Genomic DNA, 17,546 nt, shown 5'->3' with positions numbered 1-17,546 from the left:
GGGTAACGGCTCACGTGCCTGCAGATATGGTTCGCGTGCCACCTGTGGCACCCGTGCCATAGGTTTGCCATCACTGGTTTAGAGCATCAACAGAAAGTTTGGGATTTTCTTCAGTCAAAGGAGCAAAATGGCAAAATATTATGCATGAAATACCCATTTTATCAAAAATAGAAATCTCTTCTGTGCCTCTTGACTACTTTCTAATGCGTTTGGTTGGTTTATTGGATTATGGCTCTTAAGGTGAAAATATTTTCTGCAACAAACAGAAAGCTGTGATTGTGATCTGAATGAAAATATCATAAGGTTTGTTTGTTTTTCTTACCAGAGCACTTTTACTACTTGGAAGGTGCAAAGGATGCCTTGCTCTGTGGTAATAACTCAGATGCTGGGTAAGTATAGTTTAGAAGAGAAATCCAATATTAGTAATCTAACTAAATCTGGTAGTCCATTGAATGCTAACATATTTGAGCAGAAGCTATGGAAGAGATTTGGGGATTCTTTCTGGCATCGTGGAACGTTATACGGAAAGCTGTTGCTTAAGAAAAGAAAATTTGAGAAATCGAATATTTCTTGCTTTATAATATGGCAAGAATATTCAAGTTCTTGTTTTACAGGCCCCGTTTAGTGTAAAGTCCTAAATAAAAATTTGGTTTAGTCCAAAAAAATGGGTTTCTTTAACAGGATAACAAAATATAATTACTTTTGAAAGTCATGATAAGTTAATGGGAACTCCTTCACACAGGTGTGAATTGAAAACTAGTTTAGGTAGAGGTAGAAATTATCTGTTTTCTTTAAGAAGAAAAGTAGGAGGAAGAGCATCCAAAAATGGAAAGTCCATCCAAAGGGGACTGAACCTCAGATATTCACTCTGATGGGTGTCAATGAGATGAACTTCTTAAGAATCTTCTTAACTTCTTAACAATCGAGTTATCGAAGCGTGGAACTCATTACCGGACTCAATTGTGTCAACCCCTAACCCCCCACATTTCTCCCTTAGACTCTCTACGATTGACCTCTCCAGGTTCCTAAGAGGCCAGTAAGGGGCGTACATAAGTGCACTGGTGTGCCTTTCGTCCCCTGTCCAATTGTCTTTCCTTTCTCTTACTTATCATGTATATTTTCTTTCTTTCATATATCCTCTCCTCTAAGTTCACTTTTACCCTTATATATATTACTACATGTCTATTTTTCTTCCTATGTATTTGTGTATTGGACAAATGAATAAATAAATAAATAAATAAAATAAGTAATGTGATGTCCTTTCTGAGGCTAGTCTGGTTCTGATTCATGTCAGCCTTGAATACATACATAGATAATTTTTGTTATCTACAAGATCTTTAAATCTTTATAAATTCATATAGTAATTTGTATTTTGATTTTTAATCTGCCTGATATATCTCTACATGTTCAATGTTTATGTCGAAGCTATTTTAGTCTAAAACAAGCATTTTAAAGTGCATTTGAAATTTCCGTTCTGATTGGTGCATTTGATTTGATTTGAGGAAGTATGAAATTTGAGAGGTAATTTCACATATTAATCCTGGATATGGGATTAGTTAGAATTTATCAGGATTTCCAAAGACAGAATTCTTCAAGAATATTTAAATAAGTTACAATGAAGTTTTCATTCTCAACTGTTCCATGCATCTCAGTATTTCTAGGTACAAAATGCAGTTATTCCTTTCCTTTTGCTCGGAGACATATTCCATGTGCTTAATTAGAAAGTGTAAAAATGCTCAGATCATCATCTTGATTTATAGGCAGTGTCCAGAAGGATTCACGTGTGTTCCAGTCGGTAGAAACCCGGACTATGGCTATACAAGCTTTGATAGCTTTAGTTGGGCTTTCTTGTCACTCTTTCGGTTGATGACTCAGGATTACTGGGAAAACCTTTATCAACAGGTGAGATTAACAATATTTTTAATTGTGAGAAGGGACCAAAAATTATTTATGCAAGCGACTGAAAAATAAGCCACCCTATCATATTGTGAATATGTCTTTGATGAAGAATTGCTATGAACCATCAGAGAAACAGCTAAACTTCATGTGCAGCATTGAAAAGCCTGATATCATTTAATGTAGCTTCCCAGTTTCATCCTACCCATTTTTAAACAAGTAATACATGGTGGTAGCGTTGAATACCACATGTATGAAATTCAGAAAAGATGTTTATACTGCTGACTAATAGATCCAAGGTTTGTTTGTTCATTCTGTATATTTTAAGAGACAATATCAATGGAAGATATATAAATATAGAGAGACAGATACACACATAACTTTTAACATTCACTTGTTTACTAACTTAGTAACTCCTACTTGGTTTCCCAGACATTGCGGGCTGCTGGCAAAGGATACATGTTCTTTTTCGTCGTGGTGATTTTCCTGGGTTCTTTTTACCTTGTCAACCTGATCTTGGCAGTAGTAGCTATGGCCTACGATGAGCAAAACCAAGCTACTATTGAGGAAGCTAAGCGAAAAGAGACAGAGTATCAGCAAATGCTTGAGCATCTGAAAAGGCAACAAGAGGAAGCTCAGGTACTGGTGTCTAAATTCTTCAAGACAAATAAATATAGATAAGTAGGGACTGCCCAAAACATTTTCCTTTTGGAAGGACTTTGTGAGACTCCCATGCAACACTGTAATCTCAAGAAATATATTAAATTTTCGAGGTATAGGTAGTCCTCGACTTACAACAGTTCATTTACTGTCCAAAGTTACAACTGCATTGAAAAAAGTGACCCATGACTGTTTTTCACATTGGCAACCTTTGTAGCATCCCCATGGTCATGTGATCAAAATTCAAATGCTTGGCAACTTGTTTATACTTATGACTGTTCCTGCCTCCCAAGGTCATGTGACAGTTTTTGGCAAGCAAAACCAATGGAGAAGCCAGATACACTTAACATTTGTGTTATTAACTCATCATCTCAGTGATTCACTTAACAACAATGGCAAAAAAGGCCAAAAAATGGGGGGAAATTCACTTAACACATGTCTCACTTAACAACAGAAATTTTGGACTCAATTGCAGTCGTTGGTCATGGACTAGCTGTATGTGTTTGTACACCAATGCCTGTTGTGATATGTTTTATAAAAATAAAGTTCTATCTGGGTTCATGATGTCTTGCCTTTATCAAACTGATAGAAAGCATATTAATCAGCGGTGAAATGAAGCACATATATTGTATTCTATATCACTATTTTTAAACTATTTTGATACCTGTAGTTGAGTATAATGATTTCCTTTGAAATGTAGTATCTATTTATGTATTTGATGCATGCATTTAAAGGTGTTTTTCTAAGAAGGGGTCCATAGGTGTCACAAAACCCTCAAAAGGTTTTATGACAGTGACGGTGAACCTATGGCACATGTGTCACAGGTGGCATGTGTAGCTGTATCTGCCGGCACAGGAGCTGTTGCCCTAGCTTAGATCCATTGCGCATGTGCATACTGGTCAGCTTATTTTTTGTTTGGCTAACACGGAGGCTCTGGGAGGGCGTTTTTGGCTTCTGGAGGGCCCCCAGGGGCAGGAGAGGGCATTTCTGCTCTCCACAGGCACTAGGGCAGTGTTTCCCAACCTTGGCAACTTGAAGATATTTGGACTTCAACGCCCAGAATTCCACAGCCAGCATTTGCTGGCTGCGGAATTCTGGGAGTTGAAGTCCAAATATCTTCAAGTTGCCAAGGTTGGGAAACACTGCTCTAGGGAAGCCCCTGGAGCCTGTGGAAGGCGAAAAACAGGCCTATTGGGCTCATCGGAAGTCAGTAAATGGGCGATTTCCAGCCTCCAGAGTGCCTCGAGGGGGGGGCGAGCCGTTTTTGCCTTCAAACATTGAATTATGGGTGAGGGCACTCACGCATGTGCAATAGTGCGTGCACACACACTTTTAACACCTGAGGGGGGAAAAGGTTCGCCATCACTGTTTTATGAAACAAAAAGAGCCCCTATTTTGGTATGTACTCATTTGCTAATATTTTGATACAGGCATATTGTTGGGGGGTTTTCCCACTTGTATTCTTCAAGCTGGGTTCTTTGTCAGTAATGAGCATCATGCTAAATAATTAAATTGTGTGAAGAGCACTTACCAAGTTGATCCCTTCATATGATAGGCACTGATGGCAGCAGCAGCTTTCATAGATTCCAGGGACGATGGTACTCTTGGAAGGCTTTCTGAAACATCTTCAGAATTATCAAGCTCCAAAAGTGCCAAAGAAAGAAGAAACCGAAGGAAAAAAAGACGGCAAAGAGAATTGTCTGTCGGCGAACCTGGAGGGGACAACAAAACGTTTCCAAAATCGGAATCAGATAGTAGCATCCGAAGGAAAGACTTTCGATTTTCCTTGGAAGGGAATAGACTCTCTTATGAAAACAGGGTCATTTCTCCATACCAGGTCAGTTATCTTGTGGGTATATCTATCCAAATTGTTGCAGATGAAGACCTGAAAGACACTTTGTGGTCTTCATGCAAGGAAAGACGTATATAAACCTATTGTGTCCTTACGGTCTTCAAGTTCTTGTAATTACTTGCAGTAATTTGAGGAACTTAATAGCATCTTTTTGTTATTAGAAAGCCAAACAGTTAGAAAAGGGGGAGGTGATAAAAGTATGAAATTTGGAGAGACAAGAATAAGATTTCTCTACCCTGTTTCCCCCAAAATAAGACATCCCCTGATTATAAGCCCAATCAGGTGAATGGCAATAAGGCCAAGTGCTTATTTCAGGGTTCAAGAAAAATATAAGACAGGATCTTCCTTTTGGGGAAACAAGGTAACAAAAACAGTAGAGCAGTGGTCTCCAACCTTTCTGGCACCAGGGGCCAGTTTCGTGGAATACAATTTTTCCACGAACTGGGACAGTGCTGGTAGTGGCTTCACAGGTCTTTGTTGCTATATTGGAAAGTCAGAATGCTGCTGCTAAGTATCTGAATAGCAAAAAAAAATCTATTTAAATGTACTGTTTGGATGTTTTCATGACTTATTAATAAGAACCTGCTACTATGCTCTCAGGTCTATATGACCCAAAATGAAATTTAAGACCCTGTAAATTATTTGTCATGCAGATCTAAAACTTGTGATTAATTGACTTTTCCTCCTTTGAGGGGTTCTTACTATAAATGTGGAGGTTTTTTTCCCATTTTGTTAACTTTTTGCTACACGTTGATTGTTACATTTTGTTACACCCAAAACAGTACAAGTTTATAGTAAATGCAAACACAACAGCAGGGTTAAGCACAAGGATTCTACCAGTTAAAAATTGTCATCTCAATGGAACCTCTAATTATAGTTTAATTTTCTTTTAATCATGTGTAGAGTTTTATTGATAGACCTTTCATGCAGTAAATTTGATGTGCTTGGAAGTACCTTTTATCATTTATTGAAATTTGGGGCGGGGGGGGAGAGAATATATGTGTCGATCTATTGGCCCATGTTGATTTTGATTACTTCTTAAACATTTATTTATTTATTTATTTATTACTTAGATTTGTATGCCGCCCCTCTCCGAAGACTCGGGGCGGCTCACAACATGTAAAAAACAAATCATAAGCAATCAGATAAATTTAAAATATTTAAATATTTAAAAAACCCCATATGCTAACAGTCACACACACAGACATACCATGCATAAATTAAACGTGCCCAGGGGGAGATGTTTCAGTTCCCCCATGCCTGACGGCAAAGGTGGGTTTTAAGGAGTTTACGGAAGGCAGGAAGAGTAGGGGCAGTCCTAATCTCCGGGGGGAGTTGGTTCCAGAGGGCCGGGGCCGCCACAGAGAAGGCTCTTCCCCTGGGGCCCGCCAACCGACATTGTTTAGTTGACGGGACCCGGAGAAGGCCCACTCTGTGGGACCTAATCGGTCGCTGGGATTCGTGCGGCAGGAGGCGGTCTCGGAGATATTCTGGTCCGATGCCATGAAGGGCTTTAAAGGTCATAACCAACACTTTGAATTGTGACCGGAAATTGATCGGCAACCAATGCAGACTGCGGAGTGATGGTGAAACATGGGCATACCTAGGTAGGCCCATGACTGCTCTCGCAGCTGCATTTTGCACGATCTGAAGTTTCCGAACACTTTTCAAAGGTAGCCCCATGTAGAGAGCATTACAGTAGTCGAACCTCGAGGTGATGAGGGCATGAGTGACTGTGAGCAATGAGTCCCGGTCCAGATAGGGCCGCAACTGGTGCACCAGGCGAACCTGGGCAAACGCCCCCCTCGCCACAGCTGAAAGATGTTGTTCTAATGTGAGCTGTGGATCGAGGAGGATGCCCAAGTTGCGGACCCTCTCCGAGGGGGTCAATAATTCCCCCCCCAGGGTGATGGACGGACAGATGGGATTGTCCTTGGGAGGCAGAACCCACAGCCACTCCGTCTTATCCGGGTTGAGCTTGAGTCTGTTGACACCCATCCAGGCCCCAACAGCCTCCAGGCACCGGCACATCACTTCCACCGCTTCGTTGACTGGGCATGGGGTGGAGATGTAAAGCTGGGTATCATCCGCATATTGATGATACCTCACCCCATGTCCTTGGATGATCTCGCCCAGCGGTTTCATGTAGATGTTGAATAGCAGGGGGGAGAGGACCGACCCCTGAGGTACCCCACAAGGGAGAAACCTAGGAGTCGACCTCTGGCCCCCCACTAACACCGACTGCGACCGGCCAGAGAGGTAGGAAGAGAACCACTGAAGGACAGTGCCTCCCACTCCCAACCCCTCCAGCCGGTGCAGAAGGATACCATGGTCGATGGTATCGAAAGCCGCTGAGAGGTCGAGGAGCACCAGGACAGAGGATAAACCCCTGTCCCGGGCCCGCCAGAGATCATCCATCAACGCGACCAAAGCGGTTTCCGTGCTGTAACCGGCCCTGAAACCCGACTGCTGGGGACCTAGATAATCGGCTTCTTCCAAGGACCGCTGGAGCTGGAGTGCCACCACCTTCTCGACAACCTTCCCCATAAAGGGAAGGTTGGAGACTGGACGATAGTTGTTAAGTACGGCTGGGTCCAGGGAGGGCTTCTTGAGGAGGGGGCGCACAAGCGCTTCTTTATAGAGTGATGGAAAAACTCCCCTCCCCAAGGAAGCGTTGGTAATCTCCTGGGCCCAGCTCCGTGTCACCTCCCTGCTGGCCGAAACCAACCAGGAGGGACACGGATCCAGTAAACAGGTGGCGGAACTCACAGCTCCAATGGCCTTGTCCACTTCATCAGGTGTCACCAGATCAAACTCTTCCCAGACAGGTGGACAAGTACGTGCCCCAGTCACCTCGACTGACTCGTTGTCAGTCGACTCTGTTTTACAATTGGAGTCGAGGTCGGCCCGGATCTGAGCGACTTTATCAGCGAAAAACGTGTTAAACTCCTCGGCACTACTCTGCAAGGGCTCCCCAACTCCCCCCTGGTTAAGAAGGGAGCGGGTCACCCTAAACAGAGCGGCCGGGCGGGATTCCGCTGATGCAATCAAGGCGGCATGGTACGCGCATCTTGCCGCCTTGAGCGCCACTTTGTAAGTCTTAATAAAAGCTCTTACAAGTGTTCGATCGGATTCAGACCTACTCTTCCTCCATCGCTTCTCTAGACGTCTCTTTTGGCGTTTCAACTCCCGGAGCTCCTCGTTGAACCATGGGGCTCTACGGGGTCTAGCGCCATGGAGAGGTCGCAAAGGCGCAATCCGGTCAAGAGCCCCCGCTGCAGCCCTGTTCCAGGCCTCCGCGAGAGACTCCGCCGAACTGTGGACGAGTGCCTCTGGAATAACCCCAAGCGCCGTCTGAAAGCCCTCTGGGTCCATCAGGCGCCTGGGGCGGAACATCTTCATTGGTTCCGCCTCCCTGCGGGGGAGGATTGGAGCCAGGAAGTCAAGCCGTAGTAGGAAATTTGTTTATTTTTTAAAAAAAAATAGAACAGCTATTGTATTTCAAAACACTATTAACCACATTCTTAAGAAATCTCATAAGCCTCACACAGCCATATAGGTATTTTTAGAAAATGAAAATAGTGGTTGTTATCAATATGGAAGCATGACTATCTTTGCAAATAAAGATGAGATTGTAGACCAGAGATCTTCAAACTTGGCAACTTTAAGACTTGTGGACTTCAACTTCCAGCATAATTGGTAGAGAATTTGGGGAGTGGAAATCCACAAGTCTTAAAGTTGCCAAGTTTGAGGACCCCTGTTTTAGACGGTATCCTTGGAGGCAAGAGGAGGTGGCAGAAAACAATATTTGAATGTTTTGAGTTTCTTTCTCATGTTTGCTAATTTGTCAGGACTTGGGTAACCTTTTTATAATGTCTTGTAATTCCATTTCCCCATTTCTGAGTCAAACCTGCATTACTTTATCTCCTAGGAACCATGTCTGATCTCCATGAAATCAGTTTAGAGGTTTAATGAGATCAGACTTAAAATCAACTGTACTTTTCCTCTCAAAGTTATTGCCTAGCACCCAGCTGAGATTTGTATACAATTCACTTGATGGTTCAATTTCTGTCTCCTTAGTCAATGCTGTTTCCCACACGGCGCAATAGCAGGGCCAGCTTCTCCAGCTTCAAAGGACCAACCACCGAAGGAGGCTCCGATGCTGATAGTGAGCACAGCACCTTTGAAGAAGCCGGAAGCCGGAATGGTTCCTATTTTGTTGTACGCAGGCATAGTGACCGTCGCAGCAGCAACATTAGTCAGACCTTTTTTCCAATGAATGGGAAGATGCAGAGCAGTGTGGACTGCAATGGGGTGGTTTCCTTGGTAGGAGGACCACCTGTGCTCCTGTCGCCTACTGGACAGCTTCTCCCAGAGGTGATAATAGATAACGCAACTACCGATGACAGTGTAAGGAAGTTTTAACTAGTGTAGGCATGATGAGCCTCCAGAATGGAATCCAAATCCTGAATGCCTCTGCATCTTGAAAGTGCTTTTGCCCCTCTCCAGGCTTTAACACTGGGCTACCCAAAAATGAATGGTCTGACTTCTGCTGCATGCATTTGCAAACACCGTACACACAGTGCGATTTAAAGGAAAACAAGATTTAAAATGAAATTAAATACCAAAGTGTTTATTGCCATGTTTACATTTAATTTATGCTTAGCAAATAGGACCTTCCCTTTCTTTGCTCCTTTATCTTTGATTTGTTCCTGTTCATCCATGCCTAAAAGATCCATTATGTACCTTGTTTCTAGAAGTGCCCCCCAAAACAGCTGTTTAATGTGATTTTTTAATGTACAAAAAGGGCAACATTCCACTAACTTTATTTGTTTGGAGTAAACTTTTCTTGATCTTACCTGTTTATCTTGGTCTCCTACTTTTGGGAATGCAACCCTGCCCACACAATGTGGTATGAACCGTGGCGATATATAGTATGCAATATTGCAAGCGAGCTTTGCCCAAAGTCTGGAGTTCGATCCTGATAGGCTCAAGGTTGACTCAGCCTTCCATCCTTTCAGGGTTGGTAAAATGAGGACCAAGATTGTTGGGGGCAATATGCTAACGCTGTAAATCGCTTAGAGAAACAAGGTGCATAAGGGTTGTAAAGCACTATGAAGTGGTATATAAGTCTAAGTGCTATTGCTACTCAATCCCCCCAGATTGTCCACCCCTACTTAATTCTCTTCCATACAATGCCACAGCTGCTGGTATCTCTTTTTAATTCTCCCACTGGTATCTATCCCATTGCCTTTCCTTGACAAAAAGGCACTTCTGTCACCATAGAGAGTTAACTATTCCATGCTCTGGCTACAAGGCCAGCATTCTTCCATGTTCTATGGCACTTTAGCCTAGTAAGGCCAATTTCTGAGTCAGCAGGTCTCCTAAAAAGCAGCTTTACAAAAAAAAAGGCAGAAAGAACACCAATAAATCTTACTGCCTAAACTGACCCTGTATATTGGAATGCTCGTAGGGTTTGTGTGTGTGTGTATGTTCATCTCTGCATAGATAGACATAAATTTGTGTGGAGCATCACAAATTTAAACTCAGATAACATGATTGCCCATTTTGTGGGCACAATGGAGGATGAAACCTGCCTGACTTACTATCCTGCCCTCCGTGCCAGGATCAGGAAAATCTTAATTCTGTTTTCTGTGGAAGAACCATTTTGTATACTCAAGAGTATGCTGTAGGATTAACATCAGTTCCCGGTATGGTGAAGTTAATCAGTAATGTGTAATAACTTTGTAATAACTCATTTCCTGATTTTGAAAGGGGGTGCAATAATTAAATACGATATAACCACATAATAAGCGTGATTAGATCACATTTAACTATATATTGTGTTTGCAGTTCCATACAGTATTATATCTTCCCTGGTTTATGGTTGGCATGCTGAAGCTCAGTTAAGTCATATTTTTATTGCTAGGCAGAGCATGTAACAAGATTCACCTGGGATAAATTTGTTATTGATTTTTTATAAAAAAAAAACTTGTTCAGAATGGATTAAAGGCCTGGAGGAGCACTGGCTCAAAAACATAATGCTGTTTGCCGAAATGACTTTTGTTGCATGACTTAATTTTTCTTTCTAGATTCACATGTTGAAGGTGTCAGGTTATCTAAACATAAAACAATTTCTTCTAACCCCTAGTGTGAATTTTCATGGTTTGGTTTACATATATCATATTCGTGTCTTGGTAATGTAGTTGAATATTCACGATCATTTCAATTCTAAGTGTTACAGTTCTACAGAAAATAAGATTCATATTCACCAGTACATAGAAGACAATGGGACTAAGGCAATGGGATAGCAATGACATAGTGCTGAGTGATGCCACCAATTTCTGGAGTTTTTCCCTTATTGGGCAGTATTTTAACTTTATTTCATTTTCTTTTCTTAATTGTGTATGTGCCACCAATATTTGTAGAAACCAAAATCTATTTTATAGTTTTTGTATATACTCCATTTCAAAATAGCAGGAAACTATGCCAACAGATTCTACTTGAACCAAAGAGGATTTGCAAAACTAAACTTTAAAAAATGTGCCACATGAGGCTATAGATCAGGGCAGTCAAATCTGTGACTCATGGGTTGGATGTGTCATGCGCTGGCCACGCCCATACCCAGTTTAGCAAAGGGGAAAAAAGTCCCAATATGTCACATGCTGCTGCCATGTTTAACACCCCTCCTATAGATTGATCCCTGCTAAAGGTTGAGTCAAGAACCTAATCTGTAATCCTGATCCAAGTGTGACTTTGGGAAACTTGAAATGTAGTTTCAATTATTTTAGAAGAGAGATATTCAAAATAACACACAAGATTTGCACATGAGCCCTTACGAGCTCCTGAGGTGCAAACCTGGTCTTGGGACATTTCTAAGCTAAAATGCTAAACTGGCCTGTTGTAGAGGTTTAGTTGGTTATGTGTAACAAGCATAAAAGTTGTTCTATGGTTGACTTGTGTTTAAGCTTAAGAAGTACAGAAAGATTCAGGTGCATGTGCAGTAGCATGAACTCCTTGAAGTTATTTGTGTTGGGTTATAGATCTAATATAATACGATTCCATGATCATGTTAATAATTTAGTCTTCTTACTTCACTATAGACTGCTTCTGAGATGGAAAGCAAAAAGAGGCGGTCCAGTTCTTTTCAGATATCAATGGATTTGCTGGAAGACCCCAACATAAAGCAAAGAGCAATGAGCATAGCGAGCGTTATCACAAACACGATGGAAGGTGGGTTTCTGTCTACAGCTGTGTGCCTAGTCTAATAAATCTGCTATGGAACTTTGAATATATATATGGAAAGCTTTACAAAGCTAATAGGGTGCTAACCCTAACCCTCATGTATCCCAGCGGCCGGTTAGGTCCCACAGAGTTGGCCTTCTCCAGGTCCCATCAGCTAGATAATGTTGTATGGTGGGGCCTAGGGGAAGAGCCTTCTCTGTAGTGACCCCAGCCCTATGGAACCAACTCCCTCCAGAGATTCGTACCACCCCCACCCTCCCTGCCTTCCATAAGGCTTTAAAGACCCACCTCTACTGACAGGCTTGAGGCCAATTATTTATTTATTTATTTAATAGATTTGTATGCCGCCCCTCTCCGTGGACTCAGGGCGGCTAACAACAGTAATAAAGCAACATATAACAAATCTAATATTTAAAATAACTAAAAACCCTTATTAAAAACCAAACATACACACAAATATACGATGCATAAATTGTATAGGCCTGGGGGGAATTAATATCTTAATTCCCTCATGCCTGACGAGAGAGGTGGGTTTTAAGGAGCTTACAAAAGGCAAGGAGGGTGGGGGCAATTCTGATCTCTGGGGGGAGCTGATTCCAGAGGGTCGGGGCCACCACAGAGAAGGCTCTTCCCATTGTTTAGTCAACGGGACCCGGAGAAGGCCAACTCTGTGGGACCTAACTGGTCGCTGGGATTTCTGTGGCAGAAGGTGGTCCTGTAGATATTCTGGTCTGATGCCATGAAGGGCTTTATAGGTCATAACCAACACTTTGAATTGTGACCAGAAACTGATCAGCAACCAATGCAGACTGTGGAGTGTTGGTGTGACATGGGCATACCTAGGGTAGCCCATGATTGCTCTCTCAGCTGCATTCTGCACGATCTGAAGTTTCCGAACACTCTTCAAAGGTAGCCCCATGTAGAGAGCGTTACAGTAGTCAAACCTCGAGGTGATGAGGGTATGAGTGACTGTGAGCAGTGACTCCCGGTCCAAATAGGGCCGCAACTGGTTCACCAGGCGAACCTGGGCAAACGCCCCCTCGCCACAGCTGAAAGGTATTTCTCTAATGTGAGCTGTGGATCGAGGAGGACGCCCAAGTTGCGGACCCTCTCTGAGGGGGTCAATGATTCCCCCCTCAGGGTGATGGACGGACAGATGGAATTGTCCCTGGGAGGCAAAACCCACAGCCACTCCGTCTTATTTTAACATCTAGCCCCGGCTGCCGAATGAATTGATATATATGATTGGATGGATATGAGCAATTGGTTTTTAAGAAATTGGGCTCTTAAGAAATGGGGTTTTATGATGTTTTAAGTTTTAGATTTCTAGATATTTTATTTTTTCTTGATGTGAGCCACCCTGCGTCTGAGCAGAAGGATGGCATAGAAATCAAAGAAAGAAAGAGAGAGAGAGAGAGAGAAAGAAAGAAAGAGAGAAAGAAAGAAAGAAAGAGAGAGAGAAAGAAAGAAAGTTTCACACCTGTAAAACTTTAAAACACTCTTTGAGTGCTCTGCCAGCGAAAACAGGCTCCCAAGCTCCAATTTTGGCTGTGACGGCCTCCGGAAACCCTCTCCCAGCAAAAATGCACGTGGCCCACTTGAGTACACTGGATGTGTTTTTAGAAGAAGATTTTTTCAAGTACTAGAATAAAGTATGACAAAGCCTTAATCAACACGTCATTTTTAATTTAGGTGTCTTGTTATAGTAAGGAAGAAACAAAGGGTAGATCAAATTCTACACACCTCTTTGTTTGAATAGAAGTTACAATTAGATCAATGCACAGTTCTCCATATACATTTGAGGACCCTACACCATTGTCCTCTGATGTGGCTGCAGATGAACAATGGGGTGCAGGTCATAGAGTCTTGAACTGGGACAGGTTGGTTCCATCATTTTTCCAGTCATCATGCTCAAGATGGTGCAGGATATTTTTTGGTAACAATTTTGCCATGTGCCTGTTTCTGTTGAAAGAGGTTCTACTCACAAGTGACTGACAAAGAATAATGTCCTGATCACCTCCTTGGGTGGGACCATTGTACATGGGACTGCTGTTAAAGAGTATCTGGAAATTTCAACTAGTGCAAAATATGGTGACTTGGGCAGTTATGCATGCCCCTAGAATGGCACATGTCACATCTTTGCTCTGTAAAGCTTCATTGGTACCAGTTTGTTTCCAGATACAATTCAAGATGTTGATTTTGAAGCCCTTCATGGCAAGGGGCCAGGTTAGTTAAAGGACCACCTTCACCAAGTTACATCAGCCGTCTGTGAAAGAGTTTTATTAAGTGTGACCCAGGAAATGGCCTTTTCTGCTGTGGTGCCCATTCTGTGGAACACCATCCTCACCCATTCATCTCTGAAATGAAATTGGCCCCCTTCCTTGATATGCTTCTCGATGTCCCTCAAAACGTGGCTGCTTAAGTATCTCAAGGAAATGGTGGTCTTAAAAGATGGCTGCATCATTTTTTCTCTATTTAATAAATAATAACATTGCCTGGTGTATTTTGAATTGTAATTGTTTTAATATTTTGATTGAACAGTAGGTTTTTTTCTTGCGCACTCCCTACAGTTGCTTTTCTGTGTGATGGCAATAAATAAATAAAATATCCAGCACTTCATTTTCTGTCTTAACAATTGTTACAATATCTGCGAAATGGGTTTGCCCTTTTAAGTAGCAGTATTTCAAATGTGCTGTGACAGAAAATTGATAGAAATGAACCTGCCATTCAGATTTTAATGAAGTTGTTTTCTGATTAATATAAATCATGAAATCAATATAAGGTGGGTTGTTGTTTTTTATGTTTTCAATTCCTTTAGAACTTGAAGAATCAAGACAGAAATGTCCACCATGCTGGAATAAATTTGCCCACCATTACTTGATTTGGAATTGTTCTGATAGATGGTTACAAATAAAGAAAATTATTCATTTAATTGTGATGGATCCATTTGTTGATCTTGGAATTACTATCTGCATTATTTTAAATACACTATTCATGAGCATGGAACATTATCCAATTGATGAATATTTCAGTGGTGTTCTTAAAAATGGAAATATGGTAAGTCAAGTAATTATAAATATAAATGATTTTATAATTCATAAAATGATAAATTCTAAGAAAGCTTTCCAAAAATGGGCCTCTCTAAACTTTTTGAAAATATAAATCTGAGTGAGACCTCAGTGCCTTTTTAGCAGGAATCATCAATATAGCAAACATTGTTTTTTCCAACACAATATTGAAATCCTTCCTGGGATTACATCTGGAGTCTATTTTATGGAATATGTGTGGTTCCCATGGCCCTGTTTCTTGTTTTCAGAATTATGGTTATAACAATAGGATTGTAAAGGAAGGTGGTGTTCTGATCGAGAATTGTGTATTATTATTATCATTTATTAGATTTGTATGCCGCCCCTCTCCAGAGACCAGGATTGAAAGTTGTTAAATTGTTAAATACTGTTTTTTCCCCCTACAAACCTTCCATGGTTCATTCCCTGCCCTTTGATATAAGTTCTCCTGTACTTCAGCTCTTTTAAAATTATGTCAAGCCATTGATTTCCTCAGTGGGAGCTGGAGAACAAATGAGATTTAAACAATTGTTTTTTCACTGTCTTTCAAGTATTGTTTCTTGAACTGTATTTATCTATCTATCTATCTATCTATCTATCTATCTATCTATCTATCTATTTCTTTATTTTGATTTGTATGCCGCCCCTCTCCATAGACTCGGGGCCTACAAATAACAAAATAATACATGATGTTTTCATGGGAATAACTAACTGATTGCATTCTACCTTTAGGTTTTCACTGGAATCTTCACTGCAGAGATGGTCCTCAAAATAATTGCCATGGATCCTTATTATTATTTCCAAGAAGGCTGGAATATTTTTGATAGCATCATTGTAACCCTGAGTTTAATGGAGCTGGGTCTTCAAGATGTGGATGGATTGTCAGTCTTAAGATCTTTCCGACTGGTAAATATCTGAACTTTAAGGGGATGGTTTTTTTTAAACATAGCTGCAATTTTCCTTAAGATAAAAATCCTTCTACGTGGATTCTGGAGTTGGTGGATCTAGCAAGTTGTGCATATATCTGCAGATTATCTCACTTAAGCGGGAAAGCACATAAAATATCTGCAATTGACAGACTCCTTTTAACCTATCTGGAGATTGTTATAATAGAACAGAAATTTTATATCAGAAAAGCCAGAGTAGGATTTTTGAATATACCAAGATCTTCACTAGAAGTTTTGCAAACACTTGGATGGAATATCCAGAGGTAGCATTCACTTACCTTCTCTACTGGTTCGCAAATGTGCACATGCATACTCACGGCCTTCCATGCATGTGCTTTGCTTATGTGCACAGCTTACATGCACGCACAACAAAATAAGCCTAAGTAGGACAGCATAGCTCCGGGGCTGGTGGGCAGGCCCACCCACAGGTCACTACTGCCGGTTTGCCTGAACTGGTACGAACCAGCAGAAAACCAACTCTGGGAATATCCATGTATATGATTATTTTCTTACAGGGAAACAGGCTGATTTAATGCATTATCAATATATAATGTGCTAGGTCCTGGGTTCCCCGAGTCCTTGGAGAAGGGTGGCGTATAAATCAAATCAATCAATGAGAATGCAAACTCCCTGTTTCGGATGTGCATTTTAAATGAAGCAACCTTTCCGCCCTAAATATCCTCTTTATCTGGAATAAGTTGAAAATACTGAAGGAGTCTACAATTTACTCAGCAGGAAGCATTTTCGCTATTATTACTAGAATAGAAAACCTATGTGGAATATGTAATGTAAAGAGAGTTCACTATTGTGTTTCCAGCATTAATAACATCTAGCTACATAGGATCTAACCATAGAGAACATAACACATAAAATCTCTGGAATTGATAGACTGTGTTTATCCTATCTGGAGATTGTTATAAAAGGTCAGAAGTTTTATATTAGAAAAACCAGATTGGGATTTTTGAATATACCAAGATCTTCGTTTGAAGTAACTTCTGTGGTAGGCAGTGTTTGATCTGGGAAGGGCAAATTCAAAGGAAGCAGAATGAAAAGCTTGTATTTCCTAGAAAGAAATCAAGTTCCCTGAAGAAATTTCTAGGCCATTCTGGAATTAATAACAGCCTGGATTTCACAAGCATTCACACTGAATAGCAGCAAGCGCCTTCCGATATAAGGCTGTCAGGTGTATGGCTTTTCCTTATACACAAACACACATTATGGAAAGAAAATAGAGCTGTTCATTGCCTCCATAACATTCATAAGATACCTCCAAAACAAAGCTACAACGATTGCTACATTCACATGACAGGACAATGGTTTCTGTCACTAGGGAGAAGCACAGAGGTAAGGGCAGAAGCCAGACAAGAGGATCAGGGATGTTGAAGGAACTCTTCCTGTGATTTCCTGCTCTATTGACATCAGCAGCTATTGGAAGGAATGGCAACTTTCTGAAATAGCTACTAGAAACTAGTGAAAGAGTTTGGGTTGCTGGGACGTTTTGTTGTCTCCAACGGCATAAATTGTCACAGAGGCAGCAAGCTCCATGGCCAAATGGAAGCATAGGGGGGACAGTCCTGCAGTGCAGTGGTGGTTTGCTACCAGTTTGCCCTGGATGGGGCAAACTGGTAACGGCAGTGGGAAGTTCTGCCCACCCACCCAGATGCTCCCAATAGAGCAGTGTTTCCCAACCTTGGCAACTTGAAGATATTTATTTGTTTGTTTGTTTGTTTGTTTATTTCATTTCATTTGTCCAATACACAGATACATAGGAAGAAAAATGGACATGTGATAATATAAAAGAGGGTGAAAGTGAACTTAGAGGAGAGGATATATGAAAGGAAGAGAATATATAAGATAGGTGAAAGAAAGGAAAGACAATTG

The 17,546-nt window shown here is 41.2% G+C and overlaps 1 protein-coding gene across 1 annotated transcript in view; it reads left to right on the top strand.

Annotated features, from left to right (window-relative positions):
• The window catches only part of LOC139156276 (sodium channel protein type 2 subunit alpha-like), an 88,877-nt gene that overhangs the window by 37,365 nt on the left and 33,966 nt on the right, over positions 1 to 17,546 (top strand). Inside the window, exons 8-15 of the mRNA XM_070731701.1 lie at positions 326 to 389; positions 1,761 to 1,902; positions 2,329 to 2,535; positions 4,112 to 4,393; positions 8,489 to 8,818; positions 11,512 to 11,641; positions 14,472 to 14,710; positions 15,451 to 15,624. Of these exons, the coding sequence (XP_070587802.1) occupies positions 326 to 389; positions 1,761 to 1,902; positions 2,329 to 2,535; positions 4,112 to 4,393; positions 8,489 to 8,818; positions 11,512 to 11,641; positions 14,472 to 14,710; positions 15,451 to 15,624 (1,568 nt within the window). The remainder of the gene's footprint in view (positions 1 to 325; positions 390 to 1,760; positions 1,903 to 2,328; positions 2,536 to 4,111; positions 4,394 to 8,488; positions 8,819 to 11,511; positions 11,642 to 14,471; positions 14,711 to 15,450; positions 15,625 to 17,546) is intronic.

Source organism: Erythrolamprus reginae, chromosome 1 (genome assembly GCF_031021105.1).
Source record: "Erythrolamprus reginae isolate rEryReg1 chromosome 1, rEryReg1.hap1, whole genome shotgun sequence".
NCBI lineage: Eukaryota > Metazoa > Chordata > Lepidosauria > Squamata > Dipsadidae > Erythrolamprus > Erythrolamprus reginae.
Note: the sequence above shows the minus strand (reverse complement) of the source record. Positions and strands in the feature narration are given on the sequence as shown.